The sequence below is a fragment of the Oikopleura dioica genome, chromosome XSR (assembly GCF_907165135.1).
Source record: "Oikopleura dioica chromosome XSR, OKI2018_I68_1.0, whole genome shotgun sequence".
Classification (NCBI taxonomy): domain Eukaryota; kingdom Metazoa; phylum Chordata; class Appendicularia; order Copelata; family Oikopleuridae; genus Oikopleura; species Oikopleura dioica.
In genome coordinates, this window is record NC_137294.1 from 5,671,806 (window position 1) to 5,693,803 (window position 21,998).

The window sequence follows — 21,998 nt, forward strand, 5'->3', positions numbered from 1 at the left end:
TTTTCTTATTTGATAGTTTTTTCTTTAGAAAATTTTTCAATAAACCAAGGTACCTTTTTTTTGACTATTCATTCCTATAAAATCCCCTGCGGGCATAGCCTAGACGCCACAAGCCCTACCCTAAATGAATGTCCTTAGTATTAGCTTTCCAAAAATGTATCATATGCCACTATTGTAAAGGTTTGAAATTTCAAAATATTTGGTTCACTTTCAAAATACACTAATTTTCTGCAGCTTTAGTCGCAATTTCCGGGAGTTCGAGTAGAGATAGCCAAAAAGTGCATAAGGAGTTTTTTGCTCCAAATTTTCTGAGGAAGCCAAAAATGCAGGTCAAAAAAAGAACCTGAGACTTGGCCAAAATCGACCACCCTAGCCTTAAAGATTCTCCCACTAGAATTCATCGCAATTTGAGAAAATTATTGTCGAAACTGGCTGTATTACAAGTTTGCTACATGTTTTAAAAGCAGATTCACTGGTTATCGTTGTTGATTTGGCCGTTTGGATAGTTTCGTGCCATAAATTCCTCCCATTGTCGAGCGATTTCTGGGTTTTCTTCTCGCCAGTTGCCTCCAGATCCGGTCAGCTGGCGAAATTGTCGTTCATGCGATTCAAGCTCCATTCGAGCGAATTCCATGCGAATGCGCGCCTGAAATATTCGGTAATTATTTAACAAATTTTTGTGGCTTACCATTTCAAGTTCTCGTTGCAAACGCTCATGTCGTTCCTGCTCCCTTTGAAGTCGCTCTCTTTCTTGCTCCCTTTCCCGCTGAAATTCTTCTATTTGTCTCTTCGCTTTTTCGTTGTAGTGATTTTGGTGAACGTTTGCCATATCAAAAAAGACTGTGTGCTCTCTCTTGGTTTTTGGAAAGCAGTGACTGAATTCTGAAAAGCTGAAGACCAACAACATTACTCTAGAAAATCAGCAACTTTTTAGAAAATCGATTGTTATGATTGAAAAACACGGTTAATATATATTTATACGCATTTAATGTCCTCAAAAACCTGTTTTCTGGACTATGCAATCAAGGAAGGGTCACAGACAACTTGGCTTACTCAAGTTGTCGATAATTTTTCCCTATTTGATTATTTTTCTGTAAAAAATTCAATGATTTTACAGTGAGAGCATACGCAAACCTGAGAATGTCTAGCAAGGCATTGATTGTCTTTTATACTAGAAAATCAACCACTATATCGAAAAAGTGATGATTTCGTTTATTACAGCACGAAATATATGAAAGCTGAGCAGGTTTTTATACAGAACTAGTGGAATATTATTGAACTCCAATTGTATGCACCAACAGGCTGAGGCAGTTTAAAGCGTTCCTTGGCTAAAAAGGGTTGAAAAAGATACTCGTGAGAAACGGACCTGATATTTTCTATAGACGAGTTAATTAAAAAAGGAATTATAGATCGAATTGGGATCGTTCCAAGCAAACACGAAAAGAATATTTTCTAAAAAATAAAAGGGATGATGAATGAACGATTCGAATTTTCTTACCTCAATGGACTTTTTATGAATTTGTTTGCACAAGTTTATTCGCATAAATATCTTCTGTTGGCGCTGGTTTGAAATCAACGAAGAGATTTTCGCTGTCGTATCATTTAAAAGTTTTTCAATCTTTTGATCAGCGCCTTCACGAGTTCCCGTGACTAGTGGGTTGAGAAAAAGAAGGCATCGACAAAGCGCATATTCGACAGGGCCTAGTTCCAGATCTTGGATATACAGCACGGTTCTTTCGATCAAGTCAAGATCTTGAATAAGCTCGTCTTCAAATAGTCGGAATCTTGAGCAAGTTATGTTTAGTGAATTCTCTCAATTTTTTACCTAAGGGTATCGGAAATACTTTTCATCTCGTCCTTGGATATACACTGAGCTATTCCGATGAGAAAAAGCTCGCTCCATGTGTGCAGCATAAATGTCACTTGATGGTCGACCTATAAGTAGGAGTAATAGATAAAGGCCTCGCTGGGCAATTACCTCTATAGAATGATAGCTAGAAAAGTTTTTAATCCATTTGGCAGACAGGAATAGCATTCGCGAGGCTATTTCGTAGCTTCGCTGCTCATCTGCCTCTGGCCCGTCTGGCTTCTCAAACTCAAATTTAAGGATGCAGTCGGGAAGAATCTCTGACTGCTCGACAGCGGAGCTTCTCTCGGGCTCAGTGTCTTTCGCGATCAGACGGCTGATATTCGACAGGAGATTGGACGTAGCGTCGAGACTTGAAGGAGTAGAACTGGTGTCAGACGAAGAGTTGGTGGATGATTGTGCACGACCTTTGTTTTGCGACACGGCTTGTGTCTGATTTCGAATCTGCGTTAAATTTCGAAAGTTAGACAACGATGGCAAATTGAAGACGGCGTTCAAAACGCTCTGATTAGTACTCGTCACTGGGGCAGTGGACGTGCTGAAAAAAGTCAGGAAGGTAATCATATTTCAGTTGTACCTAAGGCTTGGTTGCGCAGGTCGGGTAAATTGCACAGGACTTTGGCTAGTGGAAGTTCTTGCAGCTGCATTGGAAGAATTGTTTGTTGCTAGGCTTGTTGTCAGAGAAGGAAGAGCGAGCATTGTCGCCTTCTCTGAATTGAGGTTTACGATGGACTCAAGCGAGATTGCATTTCCCGTCCCAGACTGATTCAAAGCGCTGGATCCATTCTCCGAAAAGCTAAGTGGAAGGGAGCGGGTGATGTTTGGTTTCAACGGTCGTATTGGACCTCGCTCATTCTGGACAGAATCAGCTCGCATCCCAACAGAAACACACTTGAAAAATCTACATGCCTTTAATCGGTTCTTAGCTGAATATATTCTTTACAAACGATTCTTTTTAATCCTTCATTTACGAGAACGATTCCTGGCAGCGATTTCTCTGTAATTTGGTTACTGGACAGTCCGAGTTCCAGCGACAGGTGTAATTGAGTTTTTTACGAATAGATCTCTAAAAACATTTGGTATTCAATATTCGAAACTCACAGGTTCAAAAACCTTGAAGAATCCTTTGCATCCCTCACACGATTTTACTCCATAATGTCTTCCACTAGCACGATCCCCACAGACTTCGCATCGTTCATAAAAGTAATCGTTCTCTTTGAATTTTTGATCCAGCTGGATTGCTAAAGGTCCGTTGTCCATTTTCTTGTATTTAAAGCCACTGCCTGTATTCGTAATTAGCGGCCTTGTAATTTGAGTTACAAGTAGTTTTCTTATTTTCTATTTGATATCACAATTCAACTCATTCCTGACGTGCTGTGCTGGGGCTTCCTGTGATTCTTGCTTCAGGTCGAGCTGCTGAGGTTGGAAAGATAACGAGTCATCTTGCTCGGTTTTGATGTTTTCTACCGGCTGTGTTTCCATTTCACGCTTTAGTTCGCCATTCGGATGTGCGTTTTCAGTCTCCATCATAGCCTGTAATAATAGTAAGTTGCGTATATATTGCGGTATAATAGTAAGTCGTGACTTTCTTGTGATTGAAATTTTGATTGAAAAATAATAAATTCATAATTTCATAAAAAATGGCTAGCTTACCAGAAGTGGCGCTATGGGACTGGTCTTGGATTGTGGCGGGGCTTCTCTTAGGGTCAAAGTTCTACTGTCGAAGGGTTGGAGGCATCGGAAGTCGCGAGTCGCGTGTTTCGGGTTGAAGTTAACTCGTTGAACTCTACTGGCGTTGTGTCCGGTGGCGTTGGTGAAATGGTGCACGGCGCCAATCAAAATGCGCTTTGAATCATTCCAACCAGCGGGTCAGGTCACGACATGCGGAGGAGGTGCCAAACCAGCGCCTTGGGGTTATAGCCAACTTACTCTCCGTCGGTGTCCGCCGCACAACACCGGATTATCTTAAAGCGCAAGTCAATCACCCGCTCTTCAACTTGAAACGTGACCTTCGGTCATTTCCAGCCTCGTCATATTTTCCCCAGGTCACTGAAAATATTTATACATTACTTTGGAGAAAACATCAATCGGACTTTTTTATTTTTTGAGAAGTGAAAGTGAAAATTGGATCTTTCATTCCTCATGCATATTTGCGTTATTCTGTCTAGACTTCTTGGCGCTAATCGATGAGACAACTACTTATGATAATTTCATTTTCTCTCACTGCTTCTTACGCGTTCCGGGGAGAATTGAAACAACAACGGCTCTGCGAAAATATCTTGATACGAGCTCTTTGAGCTTCTCTGGGCGGCGAGGAGTGAAAGTTTGGGCCGGAAATAGTAAACTCTAATGCTGTCATTGGCTGATCATTGACCTCGGGGTCACGCGCCCCACCGCTCCATCATCATAAATTTTCAACCTTATAAAGTTTATGATATAAACAGTTGACCTTAGCCTTTCTGAATAACTAATTATTTCATTTAAACAGGTGGTCTTAAAATTTTCCCACGACGAATTTTTCATCATGAGAAAATTACTGATAAGATAATCGTGGGAAATCGTCGTTTCATGAACATTTTATTCCAATTCTATACAAAAAGGAGGCATAAAAGGCGGAGACGCACGCTTCAGAACCAAGATTCTGATACTAGCGGTAAATACGACGCGTCAAGAAATTAACACGACGATTATTGTTTTCTTTTCTTTCGTAATATTCATTGTGTTTCGCTGTGTTATTACGAAAAACAAGTTAGAATTTACCTGGGGGCAGCTAGGATGAAGCTGTTTTTGTCGGAGGCGCCTCTAAGATTCCCGAAGAAAGGTCAAAGTTGATTGACGTATCTTTGATTTTGTTGGAGTAGTAATATTTTGAGGATCAGCCCCCGTCGCCGGTCTCTCTGTGCGCACCGAGGCGCAACAGAATCTATTGCCTCAAATCAGAAACACAACGGTTCCCCTAGCGTCGGACGTACGCGTGCCTGACCTTTTTTTCCACCTTCGTTCTCCTTTGACGGAAACGATATCGCGATCTTTATTTCTCAGGCGCCTGGTTTCGCTGACTCTCGCCGATTTCAAATTCTCCCTATCTGAGAAGCCCTTTCTAATGCATCTTGCATCACTTCACAAATCAGTAGGATTAAGTCAGTGCTTATGAAACTCCTGTGTTTCCTTTTGAAACTACTCTCCGGAAAAATATATTTTTTAGTTTTAACCTTTTCGGGTCACGTCGGCCGCGCGGGGTAAAAGGCCAGCACTACCCCAGAGGTGAAATCTGTCACTGACCAAAATGTCACAACTTGGGGAAAGTAACTCCGACTCACCTCGAAAGATCGACTTGAAATTATGAAATTCAAAGAAACTATGCCGAGTCTCCGGGTGTATCTTATGGAATTGAGGGGCCGTCATTGAGAGTCAATAATTTTTCTGCAGAGACCCTGGATATAAAATATGCCATTTCGATTTGCTCCTCTCAAGATGAAATGGAAAATAAGATTTCATAAAAACGTTCTACGCCCCGAAGTTTATTCAATAATTTGTGCAAACTGTATCCGTCGAAGGCTGCTTTGAAATGCCTTTCTTCCTGCTCTTGTTATTTTCATCAAAAGTCGCCTTGAACAATTATTCAGCACTTTGATTGAATGGCTGTTACCTTTCTTTGGTTCGTTGTCTAAATTTTCAATAGTTTTACATTCAGAAAAATATAAGAGCACCTTGACAAGTCTCTTGCTGATGTAAACGTGGAAAATCGGGCTACAAAGCTCCACAATTCTTCGCAGGAAAAAAGCGGTAATCGCGAATCCGTAATCGAGTTTTGCCTAAAGAGGATTTTTTCTACAATTGTCTGAATATTTGGTCTGGCCTAGAAATATAATAAGATGATTGATTATAAAGGGAAACAATAGACGATGATAATGTTACCGTGTGCGTGACGAAATCCTCCTCATCAGTTCCCGGAATACCATCAATGCTATCTGTTTCCAAGCCTACCAGTTCCTCGTGATACTTCACATAAGGTCAAAAATATGATTTTCAAAATAAAAATGCTTATTAGGATGTTTAAACCGAAAATGCCTTGTAACTGAATTTTGTTCCACATTTCTCAACTAAAGTCAGCATAAACGATTGATTCTGTGAAACTTTCCCTTGAAATCGCATAGTACAGAGCCAGCGGAAAGTAACCGATTACATAAGAAGACATTACTCCAAACAAGCGTATGATCGAGGTACGTTCAGAATGCTGCCATGTAGAGATCGCTCTGAAACGGAAATTCCGCTTCTAACAAAAAGGTTTCAGTCTCGTCTGTTAGTAGCAACGACTCGCCTTCAGAGAAATCATCGTTGCAATGGCGAAAATAAGGAAGATAATAAGAGGCAGAATGAAGAATATAGCGGTCGTTATCATCCAAATATTGGCGGATTGCTTCGGATCGTCGTCTGACAAGCTGCAAGACGGCCAAGGCGTGGAACGAAACTTGTCCAGCTCAAAAATCTCGGCCAGAAAATCGGCCGTGATAAGATAAGTAAAAGGAATAGTCCAAATCAAAATTATCTATCTACCAAGGTCTCAATTATAAACAAAACTTATGAAGAATTATCACCAATTGAGAAACTTTTGCCGGAAGAATTATCCCAGTCCAGCTGTCAGTTTTCGCGGAAAGAGGGAAAATGATAATTTTCCATCTATATTTTTGTTTCTCATCGATGTATTATTAAGTCAGTCTATCTTTAGTTGGAAACTCGCCTTACAACTGTGTAAAACGCTACCAGAAGTGATGAAATAGCTAGCGTTGCTTCGTCTAGATACCAACCCAAACGGCACATGCCAAGACCCATCCTGTAGTCACAAAATCCCCATGTTCGCCGATAAAGCCACAGAATGCCCGCGAGGGAGGAAAGCACTCGTGCCATTGGAAGATTGAGGAGGACTTTGAATGGAATTCCGAGGACTCATCATCGATTTTAGAGGACACTGGCTAAACCAGGGAGCAGAATGATATTATATTCCGAATCTCCCTCAGCCCGATTATATTCTATTTTTTTCTATCATTACGCAACGCTAGACTAACGTCAATCTATTCCTTGATTTCAATCCTTACCAAAAGATGATCGCGAAAGATGCTTATAATTCCGTACAAGAAGACGGCAGAAGAACCAGCTATTGAGAATTATAGAAGGCAGAATTAATCTGTATCGGGCGAATGAAATTTGATGTTAATCATTTTGATCTCTCTTTCTTTCGCCGTGCATGAGGCTGGCGGCTGTAAGCCCGATCACAGCGCTGTCTGATGGACATTCTCTTGCGAATTCAGTCAACAGCTATTCTTATATCAGATAAATAAGCGAAATGAAGCCTAGCCTGGATGTTCCTATGCAATGATTGTCCGAATTCGGGGTTCAATCTTAAAGTTCTTACTTTTCGATTCGGTACTATTAAAAATAAATTAAACCCCCTTCTTCACATCCAAACATCTCTTTTTGAGAAGGAGAATCTCGCCTGCCTGAGAATTGAGCAGACCGTTTTTTTTATTTTTTTGATAAATATTTATTTTCGAGAAAAGTAGATTTGGGGTCGTTAAATGGTGACACGTTATTCAGTTTTTCCATTTCAAATTAAAGCAGTCATGTATGCATGGGGACCAGCACGGAAGTCGTTATCCTCGTCGAACATTGAGTTGAAAAAGTCGCGTCCGCGTTTGTACGACATAAACTTTTATAAATTAATAGTTGAGTTAATAAGTGGTTTCTTTCATTACCATTGGAGTATCGTAGCTGCCTTGCGCTAGAATATGACCGGCGCTCATTGAATTTGCAGTTGTTAAGACACTCGCCAGCATACACAGTAAATCTGAATACAATTTAATGTCTGATTTTATTTGATAAATCGGCGTACTCATATTTTCTCTTGTTTCCTCTTTCTTGAGAGTAATTGTCTCAGAGCGTCAGGGATAGAGAAAATCTCGTCCTTTTTTGTGTCTTATACTCGGCGCCTCTAGTGGCGGCAATAAGGAGCAGAACTCAAGGATGAGCAAAAATTATGACATGCGTAACTTATTTTCACAGTCAAGAATGGAAGCATTTTTCAAGATCAATGTTACTTGGTCTGATTGTAGAATTTTTTAAGTACCGCGACGCTCAATATTTAAGTAGTAGAGCATTAATTTCTCATTTTCGACGATTTGTCTTTTATAATTTAATCTCCTTGCACTTCTGATGTGGGTTTTCAGTGCAGTTTTAGGATATATTCGTTAGAAAAAAAGACCGGTTGTGATATTAAACCTGGGTCTAACATCAATGTGCTAAATTATAGACAGAATTATTATTCTAATCTATTGTCAATTGACTATTGATTGGGGCGCACAAATTAGACTTCATAAATTATGGTAGTAGAAAAATTGAGGAAATTGGAACTGACATACTTCGCATGAAAAACAATATTAATTCCATACGTTCCAAATTAACATAGCATTCTTATTAAGGGGTTAATCCCTTATCCTATCACTGCTATCTATAAAAAAGACTATATTAAATGAGAAAATGAAGGGTTAAATATTATAAGAATGGAAAATGTAATACTCTGCTCGACTAACCAGATTAAGCGATTGATTGGATTCGAGCTGAAGGTGCACCACGATATTTAATCGGGATGATGATTTTTGATTAATAAAAAAGAATCCGGTGTTTTCTCAACATGTGATGCATCTGCTCAGATGTACAGGAGATGAGCTTGATTTAATGCGCTCATTCTGTCCCGTTATCTGCATTATGGCGGCTTATAAAACATTGAGCGAATTTCAAGCGGCAACTGAAGATCACGTTCATCGTCTATTCTCCAAATTGTAATGGGAGACCAATTTTTATTGAAAAGTACTTCTATCTACAGAAAATTGAGCGAGAATATACATTTCAGTTATTCTTAAAGCTCAGATGTTTATTTTGAGTTGCATCCACTGTCCTCGCAGCATTGATAGCACCAGGACCAGTTTCGAGATCGATGGTTAGAGCAGGTTTTCTTTGATTCCCTTTCCTGCATAAGACAAGCGTCTTTCTTCTTGCAGCCAGCTGTGAGTAAGATTATATTTTCGCCATTCACCAGCTAATTAGAGTTCATTTACAGTGTAAAAATACTTCGTTAGGAAAATTATCGATTTTAAAAAAGCTCAATTATGCAAGTCTATTTATATAATGAACTCGCGCCTGAGATCGGTATTCAGTGAAGCAAATGGAATCTGGTGAACAATGGACTTTTCAGTGCACTCAGAAATGTCGCGCGCATTATCGCATGTGACACACCAGGCGGCGAGCGTTACTTCGATGCTGCCAATTCTACTCGCTTCCACACGTTTATTTTGAGAACGGGCCTGAGACAATACTTTCCCGTGGTTAAATTGCGGTTCAAGGATTACTCTCTCAGACACAGCATTCAACGATTCGTTCTGCTCTGTCAAATTCGATGGGGACTCACCGATGTTAGGGAGCAGTCTGTCCGCAACATTTAGTGGAGACGTGGTAGGCACAGCTGAGATAATTGATTCATGAGTAGTAGAAAACTTACTAGACTGAATTGGTAAAGTTAGCGTCGGTTTTATTTTTTCCGTCATATTTTTTCTTGCTATTCTGCTTGTGTTTGGAACCGTCGTACTCATAATTCTCTTTCTTTTTGAAGTAGTGAAAGTTGCTGTCGTTGTGGCTGACTTTGTTGTTGTCGTATTCATAGTTGTAGTCATAGTCGTGAATTTTGTCGTCGGTATTGTTGTAGTTGTCGTAGAAGCGGTCGTTGTAGTAGTCGTCGTAGACGTAGTTGACGTAGTCGTCGTAGTGGTGGTGGTCGTAGTCGTCGTAGTTGTTGTTGTTGTCGTAGTACTGGTTTTGGTTGTTGTTGTACTTGTTGTACTTGTTGTTGTACTTGTTGTTGTACTTGTTGTTGTTGTCGTAGTACTGGTTGTGGTTGTTGTTGTACTTGTTGTACTTGTTGTTGTACTTGTTGTTGTTGTCGTAGTACTGGTTGTGGTTGTTGTTGTACTTGTTGTACTTGTTGTTGTACTTGTTGTTGTACTTGTTGTTGTTGTCGTAGTACTGGTTGTGGTTGTTGTTGTACTTGTTGTACTTTTTGTTGTATTTGTTGTTGTTGTCGTAGTACTGGTTGTGGTTGTTGTTGTACTTGTTGTACTTGTTGTTGTACTTGTTGTTGTACTTGTTGTTGTTATCGTAGTACTGGTTGTGGTTGTTGTGGTTGTTGTTGTACTTGTTGTTGTACTTGTCGTAGTTGTCGTAGTACTGGTTGTGGTTGTTGTTGTGGTTGTTGTTGTACTTGTTGTTGTACTTGTTGTTGTACTTGTTGTACTTGTTGTTGTACTTGTTGTTGTACTTGTTGTTGTTGTCGTAGTACTGGTTGTGGTTGTTGTTGTACTTGATCTTGTACTTGTTGTTGTAATTGTTGTTGTACTTGTTGTTGTACTTGTTGTTGTTGTTGTAGTACTGGTTGTGGTTGTTGTTGTACTTGTTGTACTTGTTGTTGTACTTGTCGTAGTTGTCGTAGTACTGGTTGTGGTTGTTGTTGTACTTGTTGTTGTGGTTGTTGTTGTACTTGTTGTTGTACTTGTCGTAGTTGTCGTAGTACTGGTTGTGGTTGTTGTCGTAGTACTGGTTGTGGTTGTTGTTGTACTTGTTGTACTTGTTGTTGTACTTGTTGTTGTACTTGTTGTTGTACTTGTTGTTGTTGTCGTAGTACTGGTTGTGGTTGTTGTTGTACTTGTTGTACTTGTTGTTGTACTTGTTGTTGTTGTCGTAGTACTGGTTGTGGTTGTTGTTGTACTTGTTGTACTTGTTGTTGTACTTGTTGTTGTACTTGTTGTTGTTGTCGTAGTACTGGTTGTGGTTGTTGTTGTACTTGTTGTACTTTTTGTTGTATTTGTTGTTGTTGTCGTAGTACTGGTTGTGGTTGTTGTTGTACTTGTTGTACTTGTTGTTGTACTTGTTGTTGTACTTGTTGTTGTTATCGTAGTACTGGTTGTGGTTGTTGTGGTTGTTGTTGTACTTGTTGTTGTACTTGTCGTAGTTGTCGTAGTACTGGTTGTGGTTGTTGTTGTGGTTGTTGTTGTACTTGTTGTTGTACTTGTTGTTGTACTTGTTGTACTTGTTGTTGTACTTGTTGTTGTACTTGTTGTTGTTGTCGTAGTACTGGTTGTGGTTGTTGTTGTACTTGATCTTGTACTTGTTGTTGTAATTGTTGTTGTACTTGTTGTTGTACTTGTTGTTGTTGTCGTAGTACTGGTTGTGGTTGTTGTTGTACTTGTTGTACTTGTTGTTGTACTTGTCGTAGTTGTCGTAGTACTGGTTGTGGTTGTTGTTGTACTTGTTGTTGTGGTTGTTGTTGTACTTGTTGTTGTACTTGTCGTAGTTGTCGTAGTACTGGTTGTGGTTGTTGTCGTAGTACTGGTTGTGGTTGTTGTTGTACTTGTTGTACTTGTTGTTGTACTTGTTGTTGTACTTGTTGTTGTACTTGTTGTTGTTGTCGTAGTACTGGTTGTGGTTGTTGTTGTACTTGTTGTTGTACTTGTTGTTGTACTTGTTGTTGTACTTGTTGTTGTACTTGTTGTTGAACTTGTTGTTTTACTTGTTGTTGTACTTGTTGTTGTACTTGTTGTTGTACTTGTTGTTGTTGTCGTAGTACTGGTTGTGGTTGTTGTTGTACTTGTTGTACTTGTTGTTGTACTTGTTGTTGTACTTGTTGTTGTACTTGTTGTTGTTGTCGTAGTACTGGTTGTGGTTGTTGTTGTACTTGTTGTTGTACTTGTTGTACTTGTTGTTGTACTTGTCGTAGTTGTAGTAGCTGTCGAGGTGGTTATTGCCGTAGTTGTATATGTTGTCGTGTCCGGGAACAGAGTCGTTGCTTCAAATGGCACTGTTGTTTCATAAATTGTCGTCATATCCACTGTGATAGGTGTTGGCGTTTCTGTTGGTATTTGATCTTTGTCCTTCTTAGATTTTTTGCTCTTTTTACTCTTATTTTTACTAGTTGATAAACCACCATCATCTTTCATCATCTGTCCAATCGAAGATTCTTCAAATCGCACGCCTACCGGAGGCGATTGCTCTTCATATTTGCAACTTTCTGATTTAGAATCAGCTTTGCAAAAGCATCTCTTTCTAGGTTCTCTTTCTTACTCTGTTGTCATTATTCTTCAAGATTTTTGACAACTGAATATTTATCTCTAGTTCTTATGTAAAATCGAGCCCGTTCCTGGTGGTCACTGTCGAAACAGCAGCCACTAAGTGAGCAATCAAATGATTCGAACTCTTGTAACATGCCAGTTGTTTCCGAAAAGTTTCCGCAAGCTCTGTTTGTCTCACAAAAATCTAGCCAAGGTTTCGCTTGCCATGACCGTTCGGCTCCTCCCGTTAATGCAGCTAGTTCTTTGAACGAGCTTCCAGTTCCAGTGTCGTCGAATTCATTGTCAAAGTATAAGCTGTTTGATTCCTCCTCTTCTTCTTCCATATCATAAAAGATATTAAGCCAATCGAAATTGAGTGCTCGACGGTTTCTGCATTTCTCTGTTTGTTTAGTATTCGAATGGATTAACTTGCAGTCTTTTGATAGCATCAGCTCTACTAGTTCATCGTAGAGTGCATCCGCAGCACTTGTTGGTCGTGAATAGCCTTTCAAGAGTTAGTTTCTTTCGTTGAAGGTTATCGCTGTATTATTGCCATTAACCGCGATTAATTCAACCCTTTCCTAAGAATGTGTAAACTTTGCATCCTCCATGGTTGACTGGAACCTTTTTCAGCATCGAAATCAGCTTCTGAAGAATAACAACGACGTCTATCTCGCATACTTCATCAAAATTCTCTAGTTCCGATTTAGCATCTTCAAATTTGTAGGTATTAAATGGCTTTCTGACAATATTGTCCAAACAAAAATGAGCATTTTTGGTTCCTTCGTCTCGTATTCTCAATGGAACCGAGCTGAGAACGATGATCATTTTTCTTGTTGTGCACTCAATCAATGACATCGGTGAGAACTTCATAAAACTGTAAATGCTCCAGTCTACTTGGGACGAACTTGGACAAGTTGTTTTTGTCTTCGAGAAACCAATCACTTTTGTTCCACCTTTCACTCGCTGCCGTAGCTCCCAAAATTGACCTGGGTTCCAGCTAAAAAACATTTATCACTGAAATATTCTCAAACTAAAACCTTATCATCATTCCTTCTTGTGACTCGTACACATTGTATTCAGATCTGGCTGTGCTCTTCGAAAATTCAAAGTCCTTAATTTTGAAATTGTCACAGCATTGTGCTTGACAACTCTCTTCATCAGAACCATCATCGCAGTCCATTCGCCCGTCACAAACTTTTTCCATTAAAATACACTGCGAGCTCTGCCGGCATTTCCAAGAACTCGTTCCTTGATTTTGGCAGGTTTCGCAGTGATATTCGTCTGACCCATCAGGGCAATCATTACGCAGGTTCTTTCTATTTTTACAGCGTTGAGTTAATTTGAAAAAACTAAACTAAAACAATTTTTACTACATTTGGCTACATATAAAATATAGACAATAGTAACGTAACTATAAGCAGAACCCTGACTGAAGCCGTCACATAGCCTACTTTCCCAGAAAATATCGATTCCATTATCACATATTTTTCTTGTTGAATCTCCTCCGCAGTAATCACCACAGCCGTACATTTCACAGATCCTCAAAATATCCATGACAGACGGACGAACGCGCTGTTCTACGATAGGTTCCAAAGTATTTTTCTTGACGATCGTTGGGTTGCTTTTGATTGGCGCTAAAAATATATTGGTTCACTTAGGTACGGATGATCTAGGGTAAGGGTAAGAGTTATGGACCATAACCATAACTTATAGTTGATACATAGAATTAATAATATGCTATCTGTATAGAATACCTTTTGAAAATGAGTATCCGCCGTAGTGCATGACAGAGTTAAAGTCATATTCACCATAAAAAGTCATCAGACCGTCGGGCGCTTTATTGAAATTTCCAGCACAGGAGCCTTTGCCAGATGTTAAACAAGTCGAACTGACATTTTCGAGGAAGATATCGACATAATCATCTCGGTCGGATCTTTGGTGCTCGTGTATAAATCCCAGCGCATGAATTAGCTCATGTGCGGCCTTGCCTAAGTTTTTGCATCCAGGGCCAAGAGAAATGGGCTGTTCTCCGCCAGTTTTCCCAACGTAGCTGTAGCAACCGCCTCTATCAGTAGGGTTATAAGATGAAAATTTGGCCCATTTTTCTAGCTTAGTTTAGGGGTCTAATGATACAGTTTTAGAAAGCCCGGAAGCTGAGCTTTTATTTGGGCACAATATCAAGTGATCTAGTTCACGCAAGGCAATTTATAGGACCTGAAAGTCCGAATTAGGCACTAGAACTCTTTAATTGATTTTTTGGGTGCTGGGGTTCACTCTAAATGGCTCAAAAGTCACCGTAAAACGTTATTCTTCCAAAAGTCGAGTTTCTAGCGCCTACTTACGAACCATTTCGAGTGAACCTCGGCGCCCAAAAATCAACGGAACAGTTCAATCGCCTATTTCGGAACTTCAGGTCCCATAAATTGCCTTGCGGGGATGACGCACACCACTTGATATTGTGCCCAAATGAGAGCTCAGCTTCTAGGCTTTCTAAAACTCTATCATAAGACCCCTAGACTATGCTAGAAAAATGGGCCAAATGTTCATCTTATAACCCTATCTATCAGCAATAGATAAATAATCGCTTGGCCGTCTTTTTGGGCTTGTAAGTTCTTGAAAGTCGATGCAAGTTTCGGACGATATGAGGTCCATTGCTGCTCGTACAGCGCCTCGATAAATAATAGGTTCGAAATTGTTTTTGGTTAGGTTTAGCCTTGAAACTTTAAAAACTAAGGATAAGAGCCTCTGTATAACTTGGGCAGGTAAAAAATTTCCCTACTACAAAAGTACGCACTTAGAACCTTGTCTGTTTAGGGAAATTAAAATCCATTTCATAGAAAATAGTGTGTCTCGGATCGCGCTCGTTCTCGATCCAGGGTTTGACCACGGCTTTCTGTTTTTCGGACTTATCCATTAGCATCCATCTATCGTGATCGAAAGCTTCCCAAAACAATTTCTGTGCATCGGTGAATTTCATATCGTCCCCATCTAAAAGTTATATTTGAAACAAGGCACGTTCAATATTTGCTCGTAATCGTGTGAAATTAGCCATGCAGTAAAATTCAACAAAGGCACCAACCCAAATTTTCGTCAAATTTTGCTAAAAATTTCAAATTTTAGAGAATTATGAGGATTTTCACCACTTTGGCCGGCGGATGTTTTGGTTTGAGCAACTGGGGAAGTCATGATAAGTTTTATGACTGGATAGGAATCGGATTTTCTCATATAAATTTAGGCTGAGAATTTATTTAAAAGCTATCATTACTTGTGCAGGAGCATCCATTAAAAGAATATGAAAGGCCCTACATCCATGCAGCAGCGAAATATCCAAATGGGGATGCGATTTGTCGCGCGAAAACAACCGTTGTCAATGATGACATTTTTTTGGCGGGAATTGTTAAAAATAATAAGTGCATTTTTGGATGGAATACGAAAGAAGAAACTAGCAATTTTGACCTTCTTGTACCGAATTGTGGTGATGGTAGCGAGCTCAGCTGGTTCGAAGAGAGGGATTTAGAAAGTGTGGGTGATGAAGTAAGAGTTGAGGTGAACACGCCTGGATTCTCGATTGGAATCTGCGAGTTCAACGGCAATAATGGCTGGAAACGAGGCAAAGGGTGTATGTGGAAAACACCCGAAGCTGGTGCACAGGAAAATAACTACGAGACAAATCATAAGATGCTCACAATTGTCGGTTGTAAGCTTCCGTCTATTTCCTTCTATGATCGAGCGCAATTCATGAAAGAAAACGAAGCTGATACTTTGATTTATGAAAATCTTCCAAGTGATGAGGCTGTCTTCATCGGTGATAACTACTCGCCCAAGTATCATACCAGGTAAAGTCTACCCTTTCTCCTATCAGTATAACCGCGATTTATTAGACATATGAAAAAGGAAGACTCCTCTGTTCACTGGTCAACAAGTCTGTTAAAAGTTCCGTTGTGGCATGATGTTGAGGCCAGTTTCAACTTGCTGAGCTATGGCAAAGAAGACGCTGATTGGGAAGCCAAATTCGTCTGGTACAAAGGTACTCTTGAAATCGTTATAAACGATAAATAGTAATCTAGAAAGTAGCAACCCAGAACTAAAGGAGTCCGTTAAATATGAAGTCGTGAAGATTGTGCCTATTGAACGGTGAGTAAGGTCTTTGAAATCAGTACTATCCTCGTTAATTTCAAAAAGTCGGTCTTTATATTTATAAATAACAAATAAAGACTAGAAATGACACCGGAAAAATATTTAGCGAGATCAACTTTGACGTCACGAGTCCTCAGAAGATATCACTTTTTGGAAAGTACGAGTCCGAATTCGTCGCCTTAGAAGTAAAACAAACTTTGCGCGCGGATGGCAGCCGCAAACAACTTCAGTAAGGGTGTGTCAGCTATTCAAAGGCAAAGAAGACTGTTTTGGAGTAGCGAGGAAATAACGAAACTACGTAAATGTTACGTCACTAGTACAGTTTTCATCTTTGACATCCCCAAACTCAGTATCCAAAAGTGTCAAACTTTAAAATGAACTCAGCCGCGCAAGAATGCTTTCCCCTTGGCCCAAGTCCATCGGCAAAAGTTATTTGCGATGACCATCAAAATTGCAGAACCGTTTGCAGAAGAAGATTTACAATGAAGGGGAGCTTAAAAAAGCTTCGATGCGAGGCCTGGTTCAAGAAATTCGTATTGTCAATAGTGCACGCTGTAAACGTAAAGTGCCTAGGTGCCTACAAGTTGGTCGTATTTCTGACAGATCCGAATTAATTCCTTACAGGATTATGAGCGAGAAGTAACTTCACCCTAGCTTTAAAAAATCGTAGGTACTCTGCAACATATGAACCGCAGAAAGAATGGATTTTGGATGAGCGACTCTGATCAGCCGTTGAATGAATTATACATGTACTTTATGCTCAATTATTTATGTATGCCGAACAATGTACCTGTTCAAGAACTCGTGAGAAAGTACAAAGGAAAGTTTTACTGCGAAATTCTCGATTTAAATGATGAAATATTAATTTTTGCAAAACAAGTAAAGAATCCCACGACAACCTCGTTGAACCAAAAGACCCTTTTGAATAGACTTATTTAATCTCTTAGACTGTAATAAAATCTTTGCAACCGAGTTGTACTTACAATCACCGCGTACTCGCTCTATCGCGAAAAGCGAACACACCAGGAGCTGTACGTTCATCACGTCTCTCTTTCTCTCCTTGGGAAATTCGTTGTGAGTAGAAATTTTACTATCATGAAAACCTTCGAAGCTACGAGCGCCCTCTACAATATCGATAAGGGGACGGAGACTTTTAAGACGCGGATGCTCGGGATTATGATTTCGTAAAGGAACTGTAGAATAGGTAGAGCTAGGGTCGATGTTTTATTTACATGTTTATATAACAAATTTTGAAAGGAATTCGGAAGAAATTATGGAACTCAAAACAGAATAACAATATCTGTAAGTAAAGAAAATAGTAGTCAAGAAAAATATCAACAATTTACACTTGAACAACGAAGCCTTCGCGAGTCAGCTGTATTTGATTTTGCGCGTTTTGACTTCTAAAGTTTGGCTCGTCAATAAGACTCTGCGTTTCATCGGTGAGCGTTGAACTCTGAGTAGCTAGATCGGAGGAAAAGTGGCAGCTTTTGGGACGCAAAGAGGGATTCACCATCGGATTGCTCAGATGAGACGAGTCGCCGCGGCGGTCGATTGTGATCACCTGCCGATTGCCCTCTTTTACGATTGTCATGTTCTGAAGCAAAAAATAAGTTTCAATGGAAAATTCATGTTCTCACCTCGTATTCGTCAATACTCCTATCCCACATATGTCCAAAGGTGCCATGCGAGCTCTCAACGAATTCTTTCGGCGGGACTCTCCTTCGAACAAGAAAAATGACGCATAACGAGCATAAGACGACGAGCATGACGAGAGACGCTCCGATTAAAATGCCAAACCACATCTCCCAAGAAGGTTCTTCGGATGAGCGCTCCTCAATGATTTCTCCATCGATGGTATCTTCATAAAATATCTCGGACTCTTTGACCAGAGTTTCGCTTGTTGGCTTTGCAGGCTCCCAATCAGCTATAAACTCGAAATTTTAAACTCGCAAAAAAGAAGTTAGAACAGGCGTCCAATTCAATGTTATCGTTCTAAATTACCTGAACGGACATGAATAGCAAATCTGATGTTGTGGGACCTGCACAAGCCACCATCCGAGTTGATCTCTTCGATATCTTCAAGTTCTCTTCCGTAATTTGGCACGATAAAGTAGTACGTTTCTCCTTCCTCAAACAATAAGCTTCCGGGAAGCGCGCTGAAGCTCTGAATGATCAAATCAGTTCGCTTATTTGAGCAAATGAACATTAACGGGGCGATATATTCTTATTTCTGTCAAGTTTGCGAAGTTCGTTTGTATACAATTAACTTACTGTTGCTTTGATGGTGAACTTTTTTTCGTAATTCGGCACTGTGCATCTGATTATTCGCTTGCTTGTGCTTCCATTTATCGAACAGTTGTCGTATCCGTCTTTATCAACGGCCCAAAGAGTCAGAAAAAGCGGATTCTCGCTATTTAGAGTCTCTTCGAAGGTGTCGACCAAAGGACAAAAGATGTCGATCTTGTCTCCCAGCTCGATATTCAGTTCCATATCCCCATAGAAGCTTAAATAGACGGTGAACTTTCAGAAGGAAGATAAAAAAGAGCCAATTGATAAATAGAGTAATAGAGCGTTTGTTTGAAAATTGTCACAAAGTTTAGATAGACTCCATCAAACACGGTTCTGCAAATGGAATATGTGACATGTACACTGTCTTATAACTCTTTCTGGAGCAAGTAAAATCGCGTGATTCAGGAATAATTTTGTGTTAGAACGAAGATTATTGTCAATGATGACTACTGGTGAGTTAGGGATAATATGCGGCAAGAGCTGTAGCGGGCACGTATTAAAAGTGATAAGGATGATAAGGCGCGACGGAAAGAGTGGATGATCCGCTGAGGAAAACGCATTAGAAACTCTCTCGGCCCCGGATTATGTACAATTATAAGATGCTGATGATAGTATGGCCTTAAACTGATGATACAGTTCTTCTTCTACCATTTTCGATTGTCAATTTGACAGTTGGCAAACGCTAGATATCGTCTAACGTCTTCAAGCCACACTTGATATTAAGGTATCATGCATGAAAAACACGGTATAAAATCTTTGGTCTCAACTTAATAATGGAAGTGGGATCCTTATCGGCGAATAGAACGGGAATTGAAATCAAAGAGGAACACGTTGTTCAGTATTTTTTGACATGAGTGCTGTCAAGGTGAGTCTGATGAAGCAGGTGCATTCTCTGCTTTGAACTATCGTCTGATCAAGCATAATACCCCCGCCCATCGGATATACGCTACTTTGATTTGCCATTGCAAACAATGAAAACATCGTCATGCCAATACTAGAATGGCTCGATTCAAGCGAGTCAGAAGTTTTGGAGTATCATCAGCTTTTCAAAAACGTAAGCTCGTTCTTTTTTTCCCGGGCCCTTAATTAAGGCAGGCTCAAATACTCCTCTGTTGTCGTAAAACTCGCGGCCTTATTGACAGAAAGTGCTTGAGAAATATGGACAAGTGCTGAGCACTTGAGGGGGCACAAGCTGCGCACGATGATGGTCTTTTCATCATTCCGACCATGTAAATCAAATTCTGTGCGTTTCGTTGTGTTTCCATAATAGTTCGTTCTCAGCAAATCTGGCGAACTCGGCCACAAAAATTTTCAAAGAAAGAAGATACACAAAAGCGTGTCAAAACTTCTTGGCCCGAAATGCTAGAAAGAGCGCATAAGTAAACTTTTGCTGTGTGTGCCTAATAATTGGTCAGAAGATGTGCGCCGATGGCAACATGAGTTTGCCGTAGGAGTGTGACATACTCCCCCTTTGATGTTGTTTGTAGAAGCTCAAGAAAATATTTGCTCCATGCTGTCAGCGCGGATTTACTTGTTTTAAATGGCAAACAACAAGAGCGATTTAGGCACACACGCATTGCGCCCTTGAGTAACATCTGCCGTAGCGCATCGTAGCTGGGAATTCTTCATTTGCTTTGTAAGTCCCCTTATCAATTATCGCCGCCTTATCATGACGCCTGCGCTAGTTTTATGAAATAGCTCCGGGAATCAAGGAAGAGTACTATTCATGTGTTCTCATTTCCCGCAGACGTCCCTTGCAAATCACCTCTGGCACTAGAAAAGCCTAGTCCGCTTGATAGAGAGCCACATCGAAAATGTGACATTTGTTATTCCATGTGCTCGAGAAAGTGCCGCCGTGCTGGCTGGAGCGAAAATGAAAACCAAATAAATTTAATTTAAAAATCGTGAAAACTCGATGGGCCCGTCGCACGCGAAATGCCAGGCACACAATTACTTTCCATTGATGGTTTAATTAAGGCCCACAGGTCAACGTTCCTTCTGTGAGCTCTGCTTTTGTTATCTGCTGGACAAGCTGCATAAAAGATTTGCAGGCGCTTAAAAGATCCATCAGCAGGAACAAACTTTCAGCTCCCGAGAGAATAGTTTTGCCTGCTGAGATGTCGCTTTGCCTTGCGCGGCGGAAACGATGGCTCAAGAACATCCGGTACTAATATTTACACTCAGGTTGATAAAAACGTGCCCAAATTGCCCGTAAGTGTGGCCCAAGTTTTCGAGTATCAAGCTACCGAGGTTTGTGCAGCGAAGCCAAAGCGGAAGTTATAAGTCGATAAAAAACGCTCGAGAGCTGCAACCGAAACAATACAGCACTGCTCTATTTTCTTTCAGACAATAATTGCTTTCGATAAAGAAGAACTTTTCGAAGAATACGCGCGAATGCCTTTTTATAAAGAGGCGGTAATAATTATCTTCTTATATCAGAAGTCTAAAGAGAACGAATCGGCCCGGATATTCTGGCGCTAAGTATATTATTCTTTCATTGCCAGCGGATTTTTATTCAGCACTGGGAAAGACGTAAAAAGTTATTGCAGCTTTAGCTTAGCTAGGCAAATACAGCATCTTCAATTGCGTGAAGTGTGTGTGAGTTCGCGCTGTGTTATTGACAGTATCCGTGCGAATAAAACTCTGCAAAAATACGGAGAGATAATCTCGAGATTATTCCCACGTTTGGGGAATAGAATGTGAACCTTCACAGTTGAAGACGATAGCCTCTGAAGTCGTCACATTCTCATACTTTTCGCGAAAACATTAAATTTGATAAGAAAAGTGCGCATAATTTTAAGTTGATTCAACAGAAAAGAAGAGTATTTTGAACTCTTTGAGTTCTGCATGGATTAAGCTCACATACAGTAAGTCATACAGTATTGAGTGAGTCTTACTTTACTGGGAGGAGAGCATTTGCGGATTCAGATTTAGGATCTTATTAGCCATTGAATAATTTATAACGTATGCGAGATAAGCGAAGTGATCTCTTGATCTCATCAGAGTTAATCTTCTCCTGTATTCTCTGTATCCACCCATGGCAAAATCGATTACTCTGTGCAGCATGAAAGTTCGATTAAGATTTTAAGAACGCAATCTCAGCGAAAAAAAGATCAAAAATAAATATTCGGGTAACGAAAAAAAAACTATGATTATTATGAAGTTTCGCACTAATTTATGATTGTTATATTCTACTAGTAGTCTTTGGATTTAAATTTTTGACGGATAAAAACACTCAAAAATACCTGGGATTTGTTGTGTTCAAGAAGATCTTCTTGGGCTCATCGCTGCGGGCACAGACAAGACCCGAGGATATGAGGAGCGCTAGAATCATTGTCTTCTGTGGCGTCTTCGCGCTGGAGTATCTCTATCTGCCTAGGACAGTATGAAGAAGCTTATCAATTATGATGGTTCTCTTTGCGTGCTTTATGATTTCTTGCTCTTTAGCGATGAAGTGCTCTTCTTTTCTTTCTCCGCTCTCGCGCCCGCCAGTGGCGTGTTTGTTTTGCACTAACACCAAGTTGGGCAAGCCGCGAGGGAGGTAAACA

At 40.1% G+C, this 21,998-nt stretch overlaps 4 protein-coding genes and 2 long non-coding RNA genes across 6 annotated transcripts; 1 reads left to right on the top strand and 5 right to left on the bottom strand.

Annotated features, from left to right (window-relative positions):
• Window positions 1–443: 443 nt before the first annotated feature.
• Window positions 444–848, bottom strand: LOC145708614 (uncharacterized). The gene is made up of 2 exons (XM_081786304.1): window positions 689–848; window positions 444–646 (listed from the first exon to the last, which is right to left on the bottom strand). Exons 1-2 carry the CDS (start codon window positions 827–829, stop codon window positions 470–472), a joined length of 318 nt encoding a protein of 105 aa, XP_081642430.1. The 5' UTR covers window positions 830–848; the 3' UTR covers window positions 444–469.
• A 346-nt stretch (window positions 849–1,194) lies between these two features.
• On the bottom strand, window positions 1,195–3,166 carry LOC145708616 (nuclear receptor subfamily 2 group C member 1-A-like). The gene is made up of 8 exons (XM_081786307.1): window positions 2,981–3,166; window positions 2,852–2,933; window positions 2,445–2,778; window positions 1,979–2,405; window positions 1,826–1,935; window positions 1,499–1,784; window positions 1,367–1,452; window positions 1,195–1,328 (listed from the first exon to the last, which is right to left on the bottom strand). Exons 1-8 carry the CDS (start codon window positions 3,125–3,127, stop codon window positions 1,313–1,315), a joined length of 1,488 nt encoding a protein of 495 aa, XP_081642433.1. The 5' UTR covers window positions 3,128–3,166; the 3' UTR covers window positions 1,195–1,312.
• Window positions 3,167–5,374: 2,208 nt separating this feature from the next.
• Window positions 5,375–6,494, bottom strand: LOC145709493 (uncharacterized). Its single transcript, XR_014134897.1, has 5 exons — window positions 6,189–6,494; window positions 5,786–6,143; window positions 5,578–5,682; window positions 5,517–5,534; window positions 5,375–5,476 (listed from the first exon to the last, which is right to left on the bottom strand). It is a non-coding gene; the product is annotated as an uncharacterized LOC145709493 (long non-coding RNA).
• A 914-nt stretch (window positions 6,495–7,408) lies between these two features.
• LOC145709764 (uncharacterized) lies at window positions 7,409–8,212 on the bottom strand. The gene is made up of 3 exons (XR_014134938.1): window positions 7,758–8,212; window positions 7,621–7,712; window positions 7,409–7,574 (listed from the first exon to the last, which is right to left on the bottom strand). It is a non-coding gene; the product is annotated as an uncharacterized LOC145709764 (long non-coding RNA).
• Window positions 8,213–15,290: 7,078 nt separating this feature from the next.
• Window positions 15,291–16,975, top strand: LOC145708041 (uncharacterized). Its single transcript, XM_081785658.1, has 4 exons — window positions 15,291–15,857; window positions 15,903–16,048; window positions 16,089–16,155; window positions 16,265–16,975. Exons 1-4 carry the CDS (start codon window positions 15,643–15,645, stop codon window positions 16,389–16,391), a joined length of 555 nt encoding a protein of 184 aa, XP_081641784.1. The 5' UTR covers window positions 15,291–15,642; the 3' UTR covers window positions 16,392–16,975.
• A 388-nt stretch (window positions 16,976–17,363) lies between these two features.
• On the bottom strand, window positions 17,364–21,998 carry LOC145708611 (uncharacterized). Its single transcript, XM_081786300.1, has 5 exons — window positions 21,696–21,998; window positions 18,433–18,664; window positions 18,163–18,325; window positions 17,799–18,085; window positions 17,364–17,755 (listed from the first exon to the last, which is right to left on the bottom strand). Exons 1-5 carry the CDS (start codon window positions 21,782–21,784, stop codon window positions 17,501–17,503), a joined length of 1,026 nt encoding a protein of 341 aa, XP_081642426.1. The 5' UTR covers window positions 21,785–21,998; the 3' UTR covers window positions 17,364–17,500.